The sequence below is a fragment of the Esox lucius genome, chromosome 20 (assembly GCF_011004845.1).
Source record: "Esox lucius isolate fEsoLuc1 chromosome 20, fEsoLuc1.pri, whole genome shotgun sequence".
NCBI classification, from domain to species: Eukaryota; Metazoa; Chordata; class Actinopteri; order Esociformes; family Esocidae; genus Esox; species Esox lucius.
This window is the reverse complement of record NC_047588.1, coordinates 41,349,160-41,364,807: the sequence shown is the minus strand read 5'-3', so window position 1 is coordinate 41,364,807 and position 15,648 is coordinate 41,349,160. Positions and strand designations below refer to the sequence as shown.

At 38.5% G+C, this 15,648-nt stretch overlaps 3 protein-coding genes across 5 annotated transcripts in view; 1 reads left to right on the top strand and 2 right to left on the bottom strand.

The window, feature by feature from the left end:
* LOC105027450 (zinc finger protein OZF-like) overlaps window positions 1-15,648 on the bottom strand; it is a 541,343-nt gene that overhangs the window by 446,717 nt on the left and 78,978 nt on the right. The window lies entirely within an intron of this gene.
* LOC105027448 (zinc finger protein 501-like) overlaps window positions 1-15,648 on the top strand; it is a 164,401-nt gene that overhangs the window by 126,995 nt on the left and 21,758 nt on the right. The gene's annotated exons all lie outside the window — the stretch shown is intronic.
* Window positions 3,418-14,239, bottom strand: LOC105027446 (zinc finger protein 883). Its single transcript, XM_020040898.2, has 3 exons — window positions 14,094-14,239; window positions 10,830-11,076; window positions 3,418-7,279 (listed from the first exon to the last, which is right to left on the bottom strand). The coding sequence occupies exons 1-3, from the start codon at window positions 14,094-14,096 to the stop codon at window positions 5,712-5,714; spliced, it is 1,818 nt and encodes a 605-aa protein (XP_019896457.1). The 5' UTR covers window positions 14,097-14,239; the 3' UTR covers window positions 3,418-5,711.

Below are 15,648 nucleotides of genomic sequence, written 5' to 3'. Positions count from 1 at the left end.
CAAGGACCTAGGTATATGAAACCACATCGAATTTGGCCACTTAATCTTAAATATACCAACCATTGATTCAAATTCTAGTGCCTTGATACCACCTTTATCGTAATCTTTAACTGTGATCTTTTAATATGATGACTCTTATTTCTCCATATAAATTGGAAAATAATGGAGTTGGCTTTTTAATATTATTGGAAGAAACATACATAGAATGGCATGGATAAATGGCTTTGGAAATACCTTCAGCTTTAGATTTTCTACCAAAAACAGTAAGGTCTCTGATTAACCAATGACCAATTAACCAATTTTTTTCAATTCTACCATCCGGTTAGCAATATTTATGTCCACTCTTCTAATCGCATTCTTAGCCAACAGTATACCTACATATTTTACTTCAGGCTCATTGAGCAGATATCAGAGTCTGAGCATGCATGAATGGGAAGTAATTCACACTTATTAATATTAAGTCCTGATGCTTTAGAAAAAAAAATTGTCTAGCATAGATATATCTTTCAGAAAAATTGATGTATCATCTGCAAACTGACTAATTTTAAATTCCTTATCAAAAATGGTGATGCCTTGAATCACTGGATTATTGCAAAAGAGCATTGATAATAGTTGGGTGGCCAAAATAAATAATTTGGGAGATATTGGACAACCTTGCCGTATGCCACGTAGCACCTTAAACCTAGGGGTCATTCCAGGGTTCAGAGATACAGAGCTGTATGTGTATATATCTCCCAAACCCAAGACACCCAATGCTTCCAGTAAATAGGAGTGTTCAATGGTATCAAATGCCTTATAAAGATCTGGAAACAACACAAAACCATCTGTATCAATTCAATCCCCATAATCAAGCATATCAAATATCAGTCTGATATGATTATGAATATTCCTACTCTTTACAAATGCTGATTGGCATTCATCAACGATTTGTGCTAAACCCTAATTTAATTAGTTTGCATTCCGCTCAGACCTGTAGCCCTGAGAAATCGACATACAGCCTTAGTTACCATCCCACTCCCCTTCCCGCACCCCAGCAACACCTCCTCCCCTCTAACCTTCTCATACAACCTTTCCCTCTCAACATCATACTGTGCACAATACACCTCCACTCGACACCCATCACACAGCCCTGTTTCATGCTTACCTATCACCTTCAATGACGCGTTCAGTCCTTTATGCCCTAACCGTAGTCTACACCACATCACCTCTTCTCTCCTACAGCCCATATTCCTCTCCTCGACACTCACTGACCACTGCACCCCATAATACCCTCTTCTCTTCCTGCTACCATCCCACTTCCTCTGCCAACAGTCAACACCTACCCCCTTTATCAACGATTTTAATTTCCCCCCATCCTAACGGTACCTGTACACCCACTCTCTTCTTCCTACACACACTCCTAGCCAACATGAGCCGGAATCCAGCAGAACCGAACCACCACACCCATCCTCTACAATCCCAATAACAACACCAACATCTCCATCAACAAATCACCTCTGTCTGACCTTCCAGTCTGTAAGCTTTAACAGCGGATCAAAACAACCCAATGATATATATACCGCCACCTACTGTTCCGGAGTGTGAAGCTTTTTGATGAAGACTCCGAATCTAGACCGGAATCCTTATTTGCTGGCCCTAATGCACTACAGTCAGGTTTATTGTTCTGGTAGAAGCAGTGGGAAAAAAAAAGGTTCGTCATATTGATTGTGTCAACAGGGTGGGACTTCACCTTCATTGGCTCAAGGCATGACAACCTGAGACATATCGAAGACCAAGTTGGCAGTAACACCCACATGACTAGAATAAAATAAATGCTTGATAACATTGGTTGGTCGTGTGTTCTGGATTGGTCCAGTGACAAAATGGGATCCAGCAGCCGCGATTGTTCCAGGGGCCTAATCTGCCCCATTGGCCTCGGTTGGTCCAGTGCGATGGGGTGGGTTCAGCGGGATGGGGTGGTACAGTATTCTGGACCACTGCCTCCAGTAGACGTTCTGCTACAGAGTGGGGATTGGACTGGCCCACTGCTTGCTTTTTCAAGAGAAAATTCTCCATCTTCCCCACATTCCGGTCCACTGCAACAGTTTTTGCAGTTGTTCATCTGGTATTAATTGATCGGATACAATTAAATGCAGGGAAATAAGTCTTGTATGATATATTGTAGACTTGAATTGGTACTCCCCTCCTACTCCATTTAGTCTCATATATTGGATAATTTAGGGTAAACATAAAATATACATACCATTCAAAAGTTTGGGGTCACTTAGAAATGTCCTTGTTCTCCAAAAGATAAGCATATTTATGTCAATTAAAACATCAAATTGATCAGAAATAGTGTAGAGATTGTTAATGTTGTAAATGACCAGTGTAGCTGAAAATGGCTGATTTTCAACGGAATATCTACATAGGTGTTCGGAGTCCCATTATCAGCAACCACCCCGTCTTGAGTTTCAATGGCAAATGGTGTTCGATAATCCAAGTTCATCATTTTAAAAGGCTATATGATCACTAGAAAACCCATTTGCAATTATGTTAGCACAGCAAAAAATGTGTTTTGAAAATAGTACCCACAAAACAACAACAGTCTCATCGTCAACAGTGAAGAGGTGACTCTGGGAAGGTAGCCCTCTAGGTTCACAAAGAACAACATGGGAGATGCAGAACAAATGAAAAAATGTTGGAGGAGTGCTTGATGCCATCTGCGGAGGCAATGCGCTGGTCTGGATGTGATTTGGTGGTGGTAAAATGGGAGATTTGTAGAAGGTTAAAGTGATCATGAAGAAGGAAGGCTATTACTCCATTATGCCACGCCACGCCATACCCCTTGGACAGTGCTCGATTGGAGCCAATTTCCACCTAAAACTGGACAATGACCCAAAGCACAGCTCCAAACTATGCAAGAACTATTTAAGGGAGAAGCAGCTGGTATTCTGTCTTTACTGGAGTGGCCGGCACAGTCACCAGAGCTCAACCCTATAGAGATGTTGTGGAGGCAGCTTGACCGTATGGTACACAAGTTCCCATCAAGCCGATCCAAATTAAGGGAGGTGTTTCAGGTAGAATGATCTCTTCAGATTACCTCAACAAACTGACGACTAGAATGCCGAACGTCTGCAAAGTTGTAATTGCTGCGAATGGGGGATTATTTGATGAAAGCAAAGTTTGAAAGACAATTATTATTTAAATTAAAAATAATTATTTCTAACCTTGTCAATGAACATATTTCCTATTCATTTTGCTATTCATATTCCTATTCATTAAATGTCCTAATCAATCTCATGTATGTTTTCATGGGTAAAAAGTAAGTATTGAAGTGTTTGTGCTAACAGCACAAAGCCCTTTCCCACAGTATACAGCAGACATTACTGAATACAACACATTCAAAACAAAAACAAAAATGAACAAAGCATTCCTCAATTAAAGTTGTAACTCAGGAAAAACATTTTTATTGATCTGATAATTAAATACTAGCTTGACAACTACATGGGTAAACTGTGACAAAGTCTCTCAACCCAACTAGTTCTTTAACATTTGTGTTGTGTATGATTGTGGGACTTATAAATCCTACAATTGCAAATTTCTCACATAAAATGCATTTTCAGTGAGTAATTAGATAAAAGGACACAAAAAGGATAAAAAGAGTGACAGCAAGAAGTAATCACAGAGTAAATAATATAAGTTCGGAAAGAAATATAGCACCAAAAAAACAGGTTTGATGGACAATGTACACAAGAAATAAATTGAAATAGGAAAACTGAAAGTTAAAAAGCAAAACAAAATGTATTTAAAATCACAGCAGTTTTGAATACACATAAAACAAAATGGGTCTACAGCATAATTATAATTTATTTTCAAGACTATTTTTAGACTTGTCTTAGTTTTGGCAAGGATATCTGCTTGCCAACAGCTCAACGTGGAGAGCTGTGGATGGGTACATCATTGTTTTAGAAAGCCTTGTTTAAGTCGCAATGATTACTTTTTCATGTATCGTTTTGCAGGAAACATTGGCAACACTGCATTTGTACTTTCTAAGTCAGGAATATTTGCTCATCAGGTTTTAAATCACATCTTAAACATTTAAAAATATGGTGGATCAAATGCTTGATTTAACTTGTTTCTCTCCTAGAGATTTCTCATTCAAATGTACTGCATTATCACCAGGGCTCAGTTGTTGTAAAAGTTTAATCCGGATCAGAATGATCCGGATTAGGAAATACCATGGTTTTGCAATCCAGAATCAAGTAATCCATCTTACTTCTACGCCGGTAATTCATAGTAACATTGGATTGGATCACATTGCTCCAGATAAAACATTTTTAAGATTACCAAATCCGGATTACCAATGCCTTAAATGGGACTACATTTCGCAATTTAGGCTACAAGCTAGAGTACAACAACAGGTACAATGCCCAGCATGGGGTCACTTTCATTGTTTTTGTTTGAACAAAATAAAACAATACAAACATTCCCTTACATTTCCAATTTCTTTTAAACAGTCAGACCCCTCATGTGACCCCCAACAAATGAATAAAAACAAACAAATATACATTATTCAGAAAAACATCTTGGATATCACGCTTTTTAAATCATAAAAAGGCTCCAATAGTCCAATAGTTCATAAAATAAGGAACATTCAGTGTTCTTCATCCTGCTTTTAGGAGGTGAATATCATGTCTGACTTTGGTTTGCTGTATTTGGGTAAGAGTGATTTGTTCCTTTGCCAGACAAATCTGTACTTTTGCTCTTTTGGTTTCTCATTTAAGAAGTGATTTATAGGCATCATCTTCTTTGTTTGATGCTTCCAGACCCTTTTCTGAGCTCCTGTGTCCTTGACTACTGGCTCTACCAGTCAAGATCTACCTTCTGCCTCAATGACTGGTTCATCTCTGATGATTGTGTCATTGTAATTAATATACAGTGACATGTTTAAATGAGAGTTAAAGTTTAATATATTATTTTTGTTAGATAAGGGAAATTCTGGTTTAGTTTAAGATAGGGTTAAAAGATGAGTCAACTGAGGAATTGTTTTCTGAGTCGGATTATGGAACCTTAAGCACTTGCCATAAAAAGATCTGACCTCTGACACTTTGTCTGGACAGACATTTCCCTGAGTGCTTGGAGGTTGGCTAAGAGCCAGATAGGCTAGAAAGAGGCTGATAAGGAATAGTGAGTTACAGCTGAGAAAGACCCACACCTGGGAGAAACACCAGTAGTACTAAAGAGACTAAGAGAGGTCCTAATGACTAATTAGCCAGCCAAAGCCCGATGGGGCGACTTTCAGTACCTCAGGCTCAGTGAGTGAACCGGTTCTACATAAGCAAGACTACAAATATTGTTAAGCTGAAAGAACCGCCGAGCAGCAACATAAAACGTTTTGATCAATAGGACCGTTCCAGACTTGGGACGTGTGTTATAAGCCAGGGTGGAAGTTAACTGACCTTGCAGTGAGTCAAGGTACGCCTTACGCTACATTCCAGTGCCTAGTAGATGTAAAATCAAAACAACAGGATCCCAGGATAAGTGTGAAATAACCAAAGACCCCTTGCGCCATCACCTAGATGAAACTGACAACTGAGAATTAACAGGTGGTAAGTTGATCAGGTGATCCCAAAGGTAAAGGCCGTGAAAGGCTTCTCCAGAATGTATGCGCTGGTGATCTGGAAGGCCACCTAATAGAGAAACACTTCTCAGTCAGAACAGGAGTAAGGCTTCTAACCAGTATGTATGCGCTGGTGAGCTTTAAGGCCACCTAAAAGAGAAAAACACTTCCCACAGTCAGAACAGGAGTAAGGCTTCACTCCAGTATGTACGCGCTGGTGAGCTTTGAGGTTACATAACTGAGAAAAACACTTCTCACAATCAGAACAGGAGTAAGGCTTCTCACCAGTATGCATTCTCTGATGACTAGTTAGGTCAGTTGATCTAATGAAACACTTCCCACAGTCAGAACAGGAGTAAGGCTTCTCTCCTGTATGTATGCGCTGGTGAGCTTTAAGGTTATATAACTTAGAGAAACACTTCTCACAGTAAGAACACGAGTAAGGCTTCACACCCGTATGCCTCCTCTGATGTCTACTAAGCTCAGACGAAGAAATAAAACACTTCCCACAGTCAGAACAGGAGTAAGGCTTCTCTCCAGTATGTATGCGCTGGTGAGCTTTAAGGACACCTAATTGAGAGAAACTCTTCCCACAGTCAGAACAGTAGTATGGCTTTTCACCTGTGTGCACTCTCTGATGACTATTAAGTGCAGATGATCTAAAGAAACACTTTCCACAGTCTGAACATGAGTAGGGCTTCTCACCAGTATGCAGTCTCCGATGAATATTAAGTCCAGATGATCTAAAGAAACACTTTCCACAGACAGAACAGGAGTATGGCTTCTCACCTGTGTGCAGTCTCTTATGAACAGTAAGAAGAGATGAGCTAATAAAACATCTCCCACAGTCAGAACAGGAGTAAGGTTTCTCTCCAGTATGTAAGCGCTGGTGAGCATTTAGGCCACCTAACTGAGAGAAACATTTCCCACAGTCAGAACAGGAGTAAGGCTTCTCACCTGTATGCACTCTCTGATGACTACTAAGTGAAGATGATCTAAAGAAACACTTTCCACAGACAGAACAGGAGAAAGGCTTCTCACCTGTGTGCTGTCTCGTATGAATAGTAAGAAGAGATGAGCTAATAAAACATCTCCCACAGTCTGAACAGGAGTAAGGCTTCTCTCCAGTATGTATGCGCTGGTGAGTTTGAAGGCCACCTAATTGAGAGAAACACTTCCCACAATCAGAACAGGTATAAGGCCTCTCACCTGTGTGCAGTCTCTGATGTATAGTAAGCTCAGATGATCTAAAGAAACACTTCCCACAGTCAGAACAGGAGTATGGCTTCTCACCTGTGTGCTGTCTCTTATGAATAGAAAGATAAGATGAGCTAATAAAACATTTGCCACAGTCTGAACATGAGTAAGGCTTCTCTCCAGTATGTATGTGCTGGTGAACTTTAAGGTTACCTAACTGAGAGAAACTCTTCCCACAGTCAGAACAGGAATAAGGCTTCTCTCCAGTATGTATGTGCTGGTGAGCTTTAAGGTTACCTAACTGAGAGAAACTCTTCCCACATTCAGAACAGGAGTAAGGTTTCTCTCCAGTATGTGCGTTAATATGTCTTCTTAACACTGATAGAGAAAAGAAAGGTTTTTCACAATGGGGGCAGTGGTGTGTCTTCTCATTGTTCTCTTCCTGTTGTTTCTCTCCAGATGTCTCCACTACAGGAATCTCATCTGTGCAACAGACATCAGAAGTTAGTTGGTTATCGACACATAGTTAATTTATTCTGTTCTTCAACTTGGTTCTTTATCTTTCAATTAGTCTTTAGCCCAGAAGAACCTGTAATCCCTGGTTCAGTTTTCATTTAACAGCCATAGCAAACTGCTGTCTTTTTTCACTGCAAACTGAAAATAAAGCATGCAACCAATTTTTTATTTTGTGAATGTGGAGGAGGTGAGCTTAGTTGTTATTGACTATTCTTGAACAAATTCTCTGATGCATCGTTCACAAACACACATTACAGGTTAAAAGTTTTAGAACACCCCAATTTCTCCAGTTTTTATTGAATCTCACAGTGTAATGTATTAATGTTCTCTAAAATGAAAGCATAGAATAAATAAACATTGGGAGATAAACAAAATTCCATTGTTTTAACAAAATGTAATGTATATTTGTCTCAAAGTAACCATCCATTTGCAGACATAACAGCCAAACACATAAGATTTTTCTACAATGGAAACAAATATTGTTCAGAAAGTAGCCTGGAGTAATTTTTTGGGTCATTTCTTTGCCCTCATTCCAGGGTGATTGTGGTTGGTTGGTGTCCCTTTGGTTGATGATTGGCAATGTGGGTAGATTGACTTCCTACCTGTTGCGCACTGTCCTCCCCTTGATAGGGCCACAGGGTCAATGGACCCCCCCCCCCGTCTTAGCCCCAAGGTTTTACACTGCAATATTATTGTGCACCCTCCAAATATTCCTTGTCTCCTGCTATGTTTAAACTTAGGGGGACATGAGGTCTTGGCCCACACCTCCTTAGTACCATGCTCGAAAGACTCTAGACACAGCCCACATGCGTTATTTAATTATTACAACTTGTACTCTTCAAATGTTCAACCGGCACAGCCAGAAGAGGACTGGTCACCCCTCTGAGCCTGGTTCCTTTCTAGGTTTCTTCCTAAATTTCGGTCCCTCTTAAGGAGTTTTTCCTAGCCACTGTGTTTGAACACTGTTGTTGTTGTTTTCTCTTTGTGTATTAAGGCTGGGTGTTTTCTAAATGCCATTTGCAACAACCTTACCTTGCTGTAGGATGAACCCCTGATCAACTAGGCGTACACAAGAGGGTATTGCATGGTCCTGCAAAATGATGTGGTAGGCGTTTTGGTTCTGGGTGCCACTCATTCTGTGCAAGTTACCAATTCTCGATCCAGCAAACGAGCCACAGACCGTCACGCTTCCTCCTCCATATTTGAAAGTTTGTGACACACACTGAGAAACCATTCTGCCTACTTGGTGATGTATACAAACACCCTGCGTGATGAACCAATAATTTAAAATGTAAGACCTTCCAGTCTTCAATAATCCACTGGTGCTTTTTCATGGCCCAGGCAAGCCACTTTAAATTGTTGACTTCTTCCCACAAATGGGTTACTGAACAGGCACACGGAGCAATATGTCAGGAAAGTGCAATGCTGGCAGGCTCACCTTCAGAAAATGTATCCATTAATAAACATTGTCCTATGTGCTTCCCATTCATTAAATGTGTCAGGGGTCGATAGTATTGCAGTGTAAATATTAGGACCAGTTTATCCAATGACTTAGTGATTGAGAAGGTCAATATTTTTGAATCTGCATAACCATCTAACTTAGATAATAGTTTAGAAGATGAAGAAATGCAGTTCAGAACATTTACTAAATGTAACAATGGTGAAAGCCCAGCTGGACTGCTGAAAATGATTATGGATTATAGCCTGCAGTCTTTGTTTGGAAATGTTGTTGCTCTGTAGATATTTCTGACTCGGCCTGTGAATAACTATGAGGGAGAATGGACACTCTCACTTCTGTCCAGGATAAAAAATGAACTGAGAACTATGACTGAAAAATGTCTCAGCCCTTTCACTTATGGCTATTGAACGTTAACTTATAAGAACACTGGACTTTGCTGACAATCTGGAGGATTTCGCAAGTAGCGCAGCCTGGAAAGAAAGAAATTTATTTAGATTGTAATATTAGCTGTAATGGAAATAGATTTTAACTCTTGTGCGCCCCTCTGGCATTTTTGTAAATTTTTCTCATATATATTTTTTTATTTGGGTATCATTTTGTCTGTGTTGCAGCTAGGGGCATTGATTTTTTGGCAGAACTCTTTTTTGTAAATGTTTTGAAATCCAATGTCTTTAACTCTTTCATGTCTTTCATACTCTGTTTATGAATTTTGCACCCTCTTGACACCTTGACACCTTTGTGGATAAAAATGGCCCATTGACTTCCATTAAAAACAATGTTTTTTATCTCACTGCCATTAGAGTATAAATCCATGCATTCTGTAATGTAAGCATTCCATGCTTTCAAAATGAAATGCTTACATTACAGAATGTATGGTTTTATACTCTAATGGCAGTGAGATAATTTTTTTTTTTTTAATGGAAGTCAATGGGCCATTTTTGTCCACGAAGGTGTCCAGAGGGAGTATCTGGCACTACATAAAATATACTAATGCAATCAAATCAATTTTGTTGCTAATCTTTGACATATCCAAGACTCTAATCACCACCAAAGCCCCATGGCCCTACTATTTAGTATATGGAAAATATTTTTTTAATGATTTTTTTTGTAATAAATAATGAGGTAATTCAAACAATCAAGTTGGCATTTAAAGGGTTAAAATCCTGAAAATTATTGAATGTTTGGTTGTTTTGAGCAGGTTTCAAGTTGTTTAAGAGATTTATGAAAAAAAAAGGGAAAAAGAAATATTAATGTATAAATATTTTATATCAGTTTATTGTACGTGTACATTAAACTTTTTTTACATTACATTTTTTAACGCACAAGGGTTAAAAAATTGTTTACAAAGGTATTTTGTTAACGGGCTGTTTGCTTTGAGTGTGTAAACTCTGCTTGGTAAATCCTGTTTCTGAAATACAGGTAAATAATGTTGGCTTCAACTGAATGCATGCAATGTAATTCTGTTGAGGTGCAAGTAAAGTCAATACTTAAGCACTTGGCTTTATTCGGGATTAGGGGGGGACCTTGAAAGCACTGTGCCCGGGGGCCCATTGTTTCATGATCCGTCTATGAATGTACAAAATATTCAACCTTTTGTTTCATCATACACCACTTAAACACACCCGTAACTTTCCTATCAGTTCCAGGCAATAATCTAATCCTAATAAAACTTAATCTCTCTTTGGTCTACATTATAACATTATTTCTAGTACTTCTTATGAGATGTCTCCCCTTACTACTTTAAGACCATTGCTTCTACCAGAACTCTTATCGTGACTTTATTAATAGTTTTGACATCACCTCTTCCTAGCTGAGCATGTGTCCACTACATTCTTTCCCACAGTTTCCTCTGCTAACACTCAAAATTAGAAAAATCTAACCTTTAATTAAGTGAAATGTTACAAAAATCTTATAAGTAATTTCTTTATTTTATACAATTGTATTCCAAATACAAAAAAATAAATAACCATATTGAGAATACTGACAGACACCATGAAAGATCATCTCCCCCTTTCATTAGTAAGAACAACAAATTGACAACATTAAACCAGTTCTTACCTTGATCAAGTAATTCCCCCTCTTCCTTTTTAATTACAACCCCATTATTTTCCTCTTCTTCATCTTTAATGGTAACATTCTGTCCCAGTGTTTGACTGCAGTCTTCCTGCTTCACTGATGTCATCTCTGAATCCACCAATGAACACTGAGCTCCACTGTCACACCCAGAATCCAGTGACTCTTGTTTGGGTTCAGTGTGGAAGGAGAGCAGCAGGCTGGGTTTGTCCTCCCTCTGATAAAATAAAGACTGAATCAGACCCACACATGACAGATTAATGTTTCATGGGAATCTAATATAGTAACAATGGGGGAAAGAACAACAAAATCAATCATAGTCATAACAGACCTGTGTACTACATGAGGTGCTCTTTACTTGATCCCAGAGAGAGGGAAAATACTTTTCACTTATATCGCAGTTAGGATCAAATGCACTATGAAATGCCTTCAGTGTCCTCATCAGAATCACTGCATCATCTTGAACATTTTGCAAAACAATGAAATTCCGAGGTTTTACTATAAATAGCTAAACATTTACACACATCAGTACAACGCGAAGTTCTTCTGAAAAGTGTTTCCCTCATTTCATACCATTTTGTTTGATCGGGTGTACCCGATTTCTCAAATTATTTCTAATGGCCTTAAAATTCCTGTCCATGCCAGAGGGTTACATAACTTGATGAAGTTTTTTATTGTAAAGATTGTTTTAATTCAAGAGACACACTCATGTTTGAAGACGAAGCCTTTTGGAAAAACCAGTGGGGTGGTGACATTCGATTTGCACATGCCACTAATCATTTGGCGGGTGTGGCTATTCTGTCCCATAACTTCAAAGGCAGTTATTTTATTCTCTAAAGCATACACCAGAGGTTATTGGTCGTTACTGATGACAGGCAATTTATACTATGCAATGTATGGTTATTGCATAAATGCCCCAAATGATTTACTTCTAAAAGAAATTGAAGGAGTGTTCAAATGTTTATTGGACAACTAAATTTAAGTTAATTCCAAGTCATGCAAAGTCTTTGGTCGTCTTGCATGAACTGCACGTTTGAGATCTCCCCAGGGAGGCTTGATTGATATTGAGGTCAGGAGACTGATGGCCACTCCAGAACCTCGCCCTTTTTCTGCTTTAACCACTGGAGGGTCAATGTGGCCTTGTGTTTAGGGTCATTGTTGTGCTGGACAGTCCAAGACCGTCCCTTGCTCAGCTTTCATGCAGAACACAAATTGCCTGCCAGTATTTTCTGATAACATGCTGCATTCATCTTGGCATCAATGTTCACAGAATTCTCCATGCCTTTAGAGCTCACACACCCCCAAAACATCAGTCAGCCAGCACCATGTTTCACAGTGGGGATGGAATTCTGTTCACTATAGGCCTTGTTGACCCCTCTTCAAACATAGCGCATATGGCTGTGACCATAAAGCTCTATTTTGGTGTCGTCATTCCAAATTACAATGTGTCAGAAGCTGTGAGGGCGTGTCAAGGTGTTGTCTGGCATATTGTAACCAGGCTTTTTTGTGGCATTGGCGCAGTAAAGGCTTCTTTCTGGCAATTCGACCATGCAGCAAATTTTTCTTCCAATACCGTCGTATTGTGCTCATTGAAGCAACCACACCGTCTTTTTCCAGAGCAGCCTGTATTTCACCTGAGGTTACCTGTGGGTTTTTCTTTGTATCTCTTCTGGCAGTTTTGGCTGAAATCTTTCTTGATCTACCTGACCTTGGCTAGGTATCAAGAGATCCCTGAATTTTCCACTTCTTAATAAGTGACTGAACAGTACAGACTGGCATTTGCAAGGCTTTGGATATTTTTTTATATAATTTCCCAACTTTATAAAGTTCCATTACCTTGTTACGCAGGTCTTTTGACAGTTATTTTCTGCTTCCGATGGCTCAGTATCTAGCCTGCTCAATGCATCCATGTGAGAGCTAACAAAGTAATTGACTATTTATTCACACTACTGGCAATTTAAAAAGCCACAGGTGTGGGAAATTCACCTTTAACTGCCATTTTCACCTGTGTGTGTCACCTTGTGTGTCTGTAACAAGACCAAACATACAAGGGTATGTAAACTTTTGTTCAGGGCCATTTGGGTGATTTCTGTTATCATTATGATTTAAAAAGGAGCCAAAAACGTATGTGATAATAAATAGCCTCATGTGATCACTATTGTTAAATAAAATATTTTCTTTGCATGATCAGTCATATTTTAAAAAAATGCCAAAGTTTCACAATTTCTGCCAGGGTATGTAAACTAATGATCACAACGGTGGTTATTTGCTAGCTAACTGAATGCGTGCACATAGTTTGCCTCCGTAGATAAGCATCTATTAACACGCACAACAGACTCAACCAACCAGTTTACATTTATAAATATTAATATTTTACCTATTTAGCCTATTCTAGTTGTATTCCCCCTTATATACAGTACAGCACAGGTGTATTCAAAATAACAGTCTTTGGTTTTCCCAAGAAATAATTCCAGATTTTTCCAAAAATATGTATATGTGACAAAATCGCTTGTGCAACATGCTGTTCTATGTAGGGAAGAATCTAGCACAAAATTATGTTTCAGTCAATGTAAAGTTTTTAATACCTCTCAAAAATTGTAAAGGGGCTTAACTTGGAAAACCAAAGGCTGTGCAATATTTGACCCTTTCCCTTGAAGAATAGATCAGGGATTTGAAGCATCTTGGCCATGTGATCAGGAAGCTTTTGAATTTCCAAGCAATTTTGTCATATATCTTTTATTGAAAAATCTAGAATTCTATTTTGTAGGACATAAAGGGTGTGCAACATGCTGCTATATGTAGGGAATAATCTAGCATCAAAATAATGTCTCAGTCTCGTGCTGAGAAAGCTTTTGAAATGTTCAAAAACGTGTTCAGAAATCTATTAAAAATATAGATTTAAATACTTCTCTATAATTGTGTAGGTGCTTAACTGGGAAACCAAAGGTTGTGCAATGTGTGACCCTTCCCTCTTCAAGTACACATCATTGATTTAAAGCATCTAAGTCCTGTAATCAGACAGCTATTGAAATTCTTAACTGCTCATTGTTTTTAATGTGTTCATATAAAATATATTCATATAATGTATTTTGTCCCAAAACTACCGCGTAAATATCCATGTCATATATAAAAGTTGTAAAGTTCTTTGGGACAAGTTGGAGCTGAACAACAGGGAACGGCTACAACGCACAGCATGTTAATCGAACTGAACAAAGGCACAAAGAAAAATACTGTTCTTTAACCACTTACCATATTAGCGACTTAGATTTCTGTCCGTATTTAACGAAAAGTTCCCGAAGTCTTGAAAACTAAAACAACTGCTCCAATAAGATAATAGTTGGTTGATCAGACGATTTAACTAAATTCTCCGATCAAGGCAAACTTACAAATATCAGAATCTTATGAGCAACATTAAATAAATACTTCCGGGTCACGAACATTTTGCATTTTTCAAAATAAAAGAGACCAATTGATTACTTCAAAACGGAGATTTTACCTCAAAACATTGACAACAATTCAAATATGATCATATTTAAGAGTAATTTCGATAGAAATTGGGTATTAAACCACGTTCCAAGGGCAAAATTCAGACAATGCCAATAACTGAATATGGAATACGTATTGCCTCATTGCTCATAAACTATTGAATATTCCAGATAGAAAGCAATTTAGGAAATGTGTAATCATGGGGAGTGGTGTGCTACATCCAGCAACACAATATTTCCACACCTCTTTTTCCACAATGTAACTCAATGGATATGAAATACATATTGACTCATACAAAAAACTATTCTATACGCCGCAGTGAATGTATTGTAGGAAATGTTCAGGAGACTCTATAGAGTTATTATATACACAAAAAAATCAAGGGGCACTGTGTATTTGCAATTGTTACTGGCATTTTACTCCGCCCATCCCATTGGCCACAATGTAACTCAATGGATATGACATTTATATTTCCCTATAAAAATATATACATATATTCTATAAGTGGGAAAACCTGCAAAATCTTTAAAATTATATAAATAAAACAAATTTGTTAAAAGGCCAGGGCAGTCTTAGAAAACATATTTTCTCTGTCCCGAAGCTTTAACCACTTGGCTTCCTTTGCCTACATTGATCAAACCATAATGTTGATATCATGGATGGGCAGGCCTTGCTTTTATAGCTCTCTATACATTTTAGATTAATTACACTTCTGTAACAGTGTGGCAGACATGTCAAAGGGGCCAACAGATGGTCCAATTAGCCACTACACACTTGAAAACTCGCTCAGTCACCTTTGGGACACTCATGCAAATGGGCGTGTGTAAGCGTGCGAGTGGAGGATCTAGGGGGAAAGGGGGTGATTTAGGATCCTGTTTAGATCTTCCCTCACTATTGCTCATTATTTCTCCGTCCCTCCCTTAAGGCAAAACATTTTAACACCTCCTATTATAAAGATGTCCTGGAACTAGAGCCGCTGAGCAAGTACTGTTTTTCGGTGGTTTTAACACAGAGGTTCTTCAAACACGGCCAGCCCAGCAACGTGAGGCAACTGCTGAGGGTGAGGGCCAGTCACTTTCTCCTCTTTGTGTTCAATACAGATAACAAACATTAGATCTGATGACTTTGTACATGCAAGTAGTCGTTTTTATACAGATTTTTCTTTTATACTCAAACGCATAAGTTTTTATTTTTAAACCCGGCCCAAAATTATTTAGGCCTCCTTTTGCTACACAATGGTATCAGGAATCAAACGGCACCAGAGTGTCATTCCACTATCCATTTACAATTTGTTAATTTACTGCAGCTGATTAAAAGT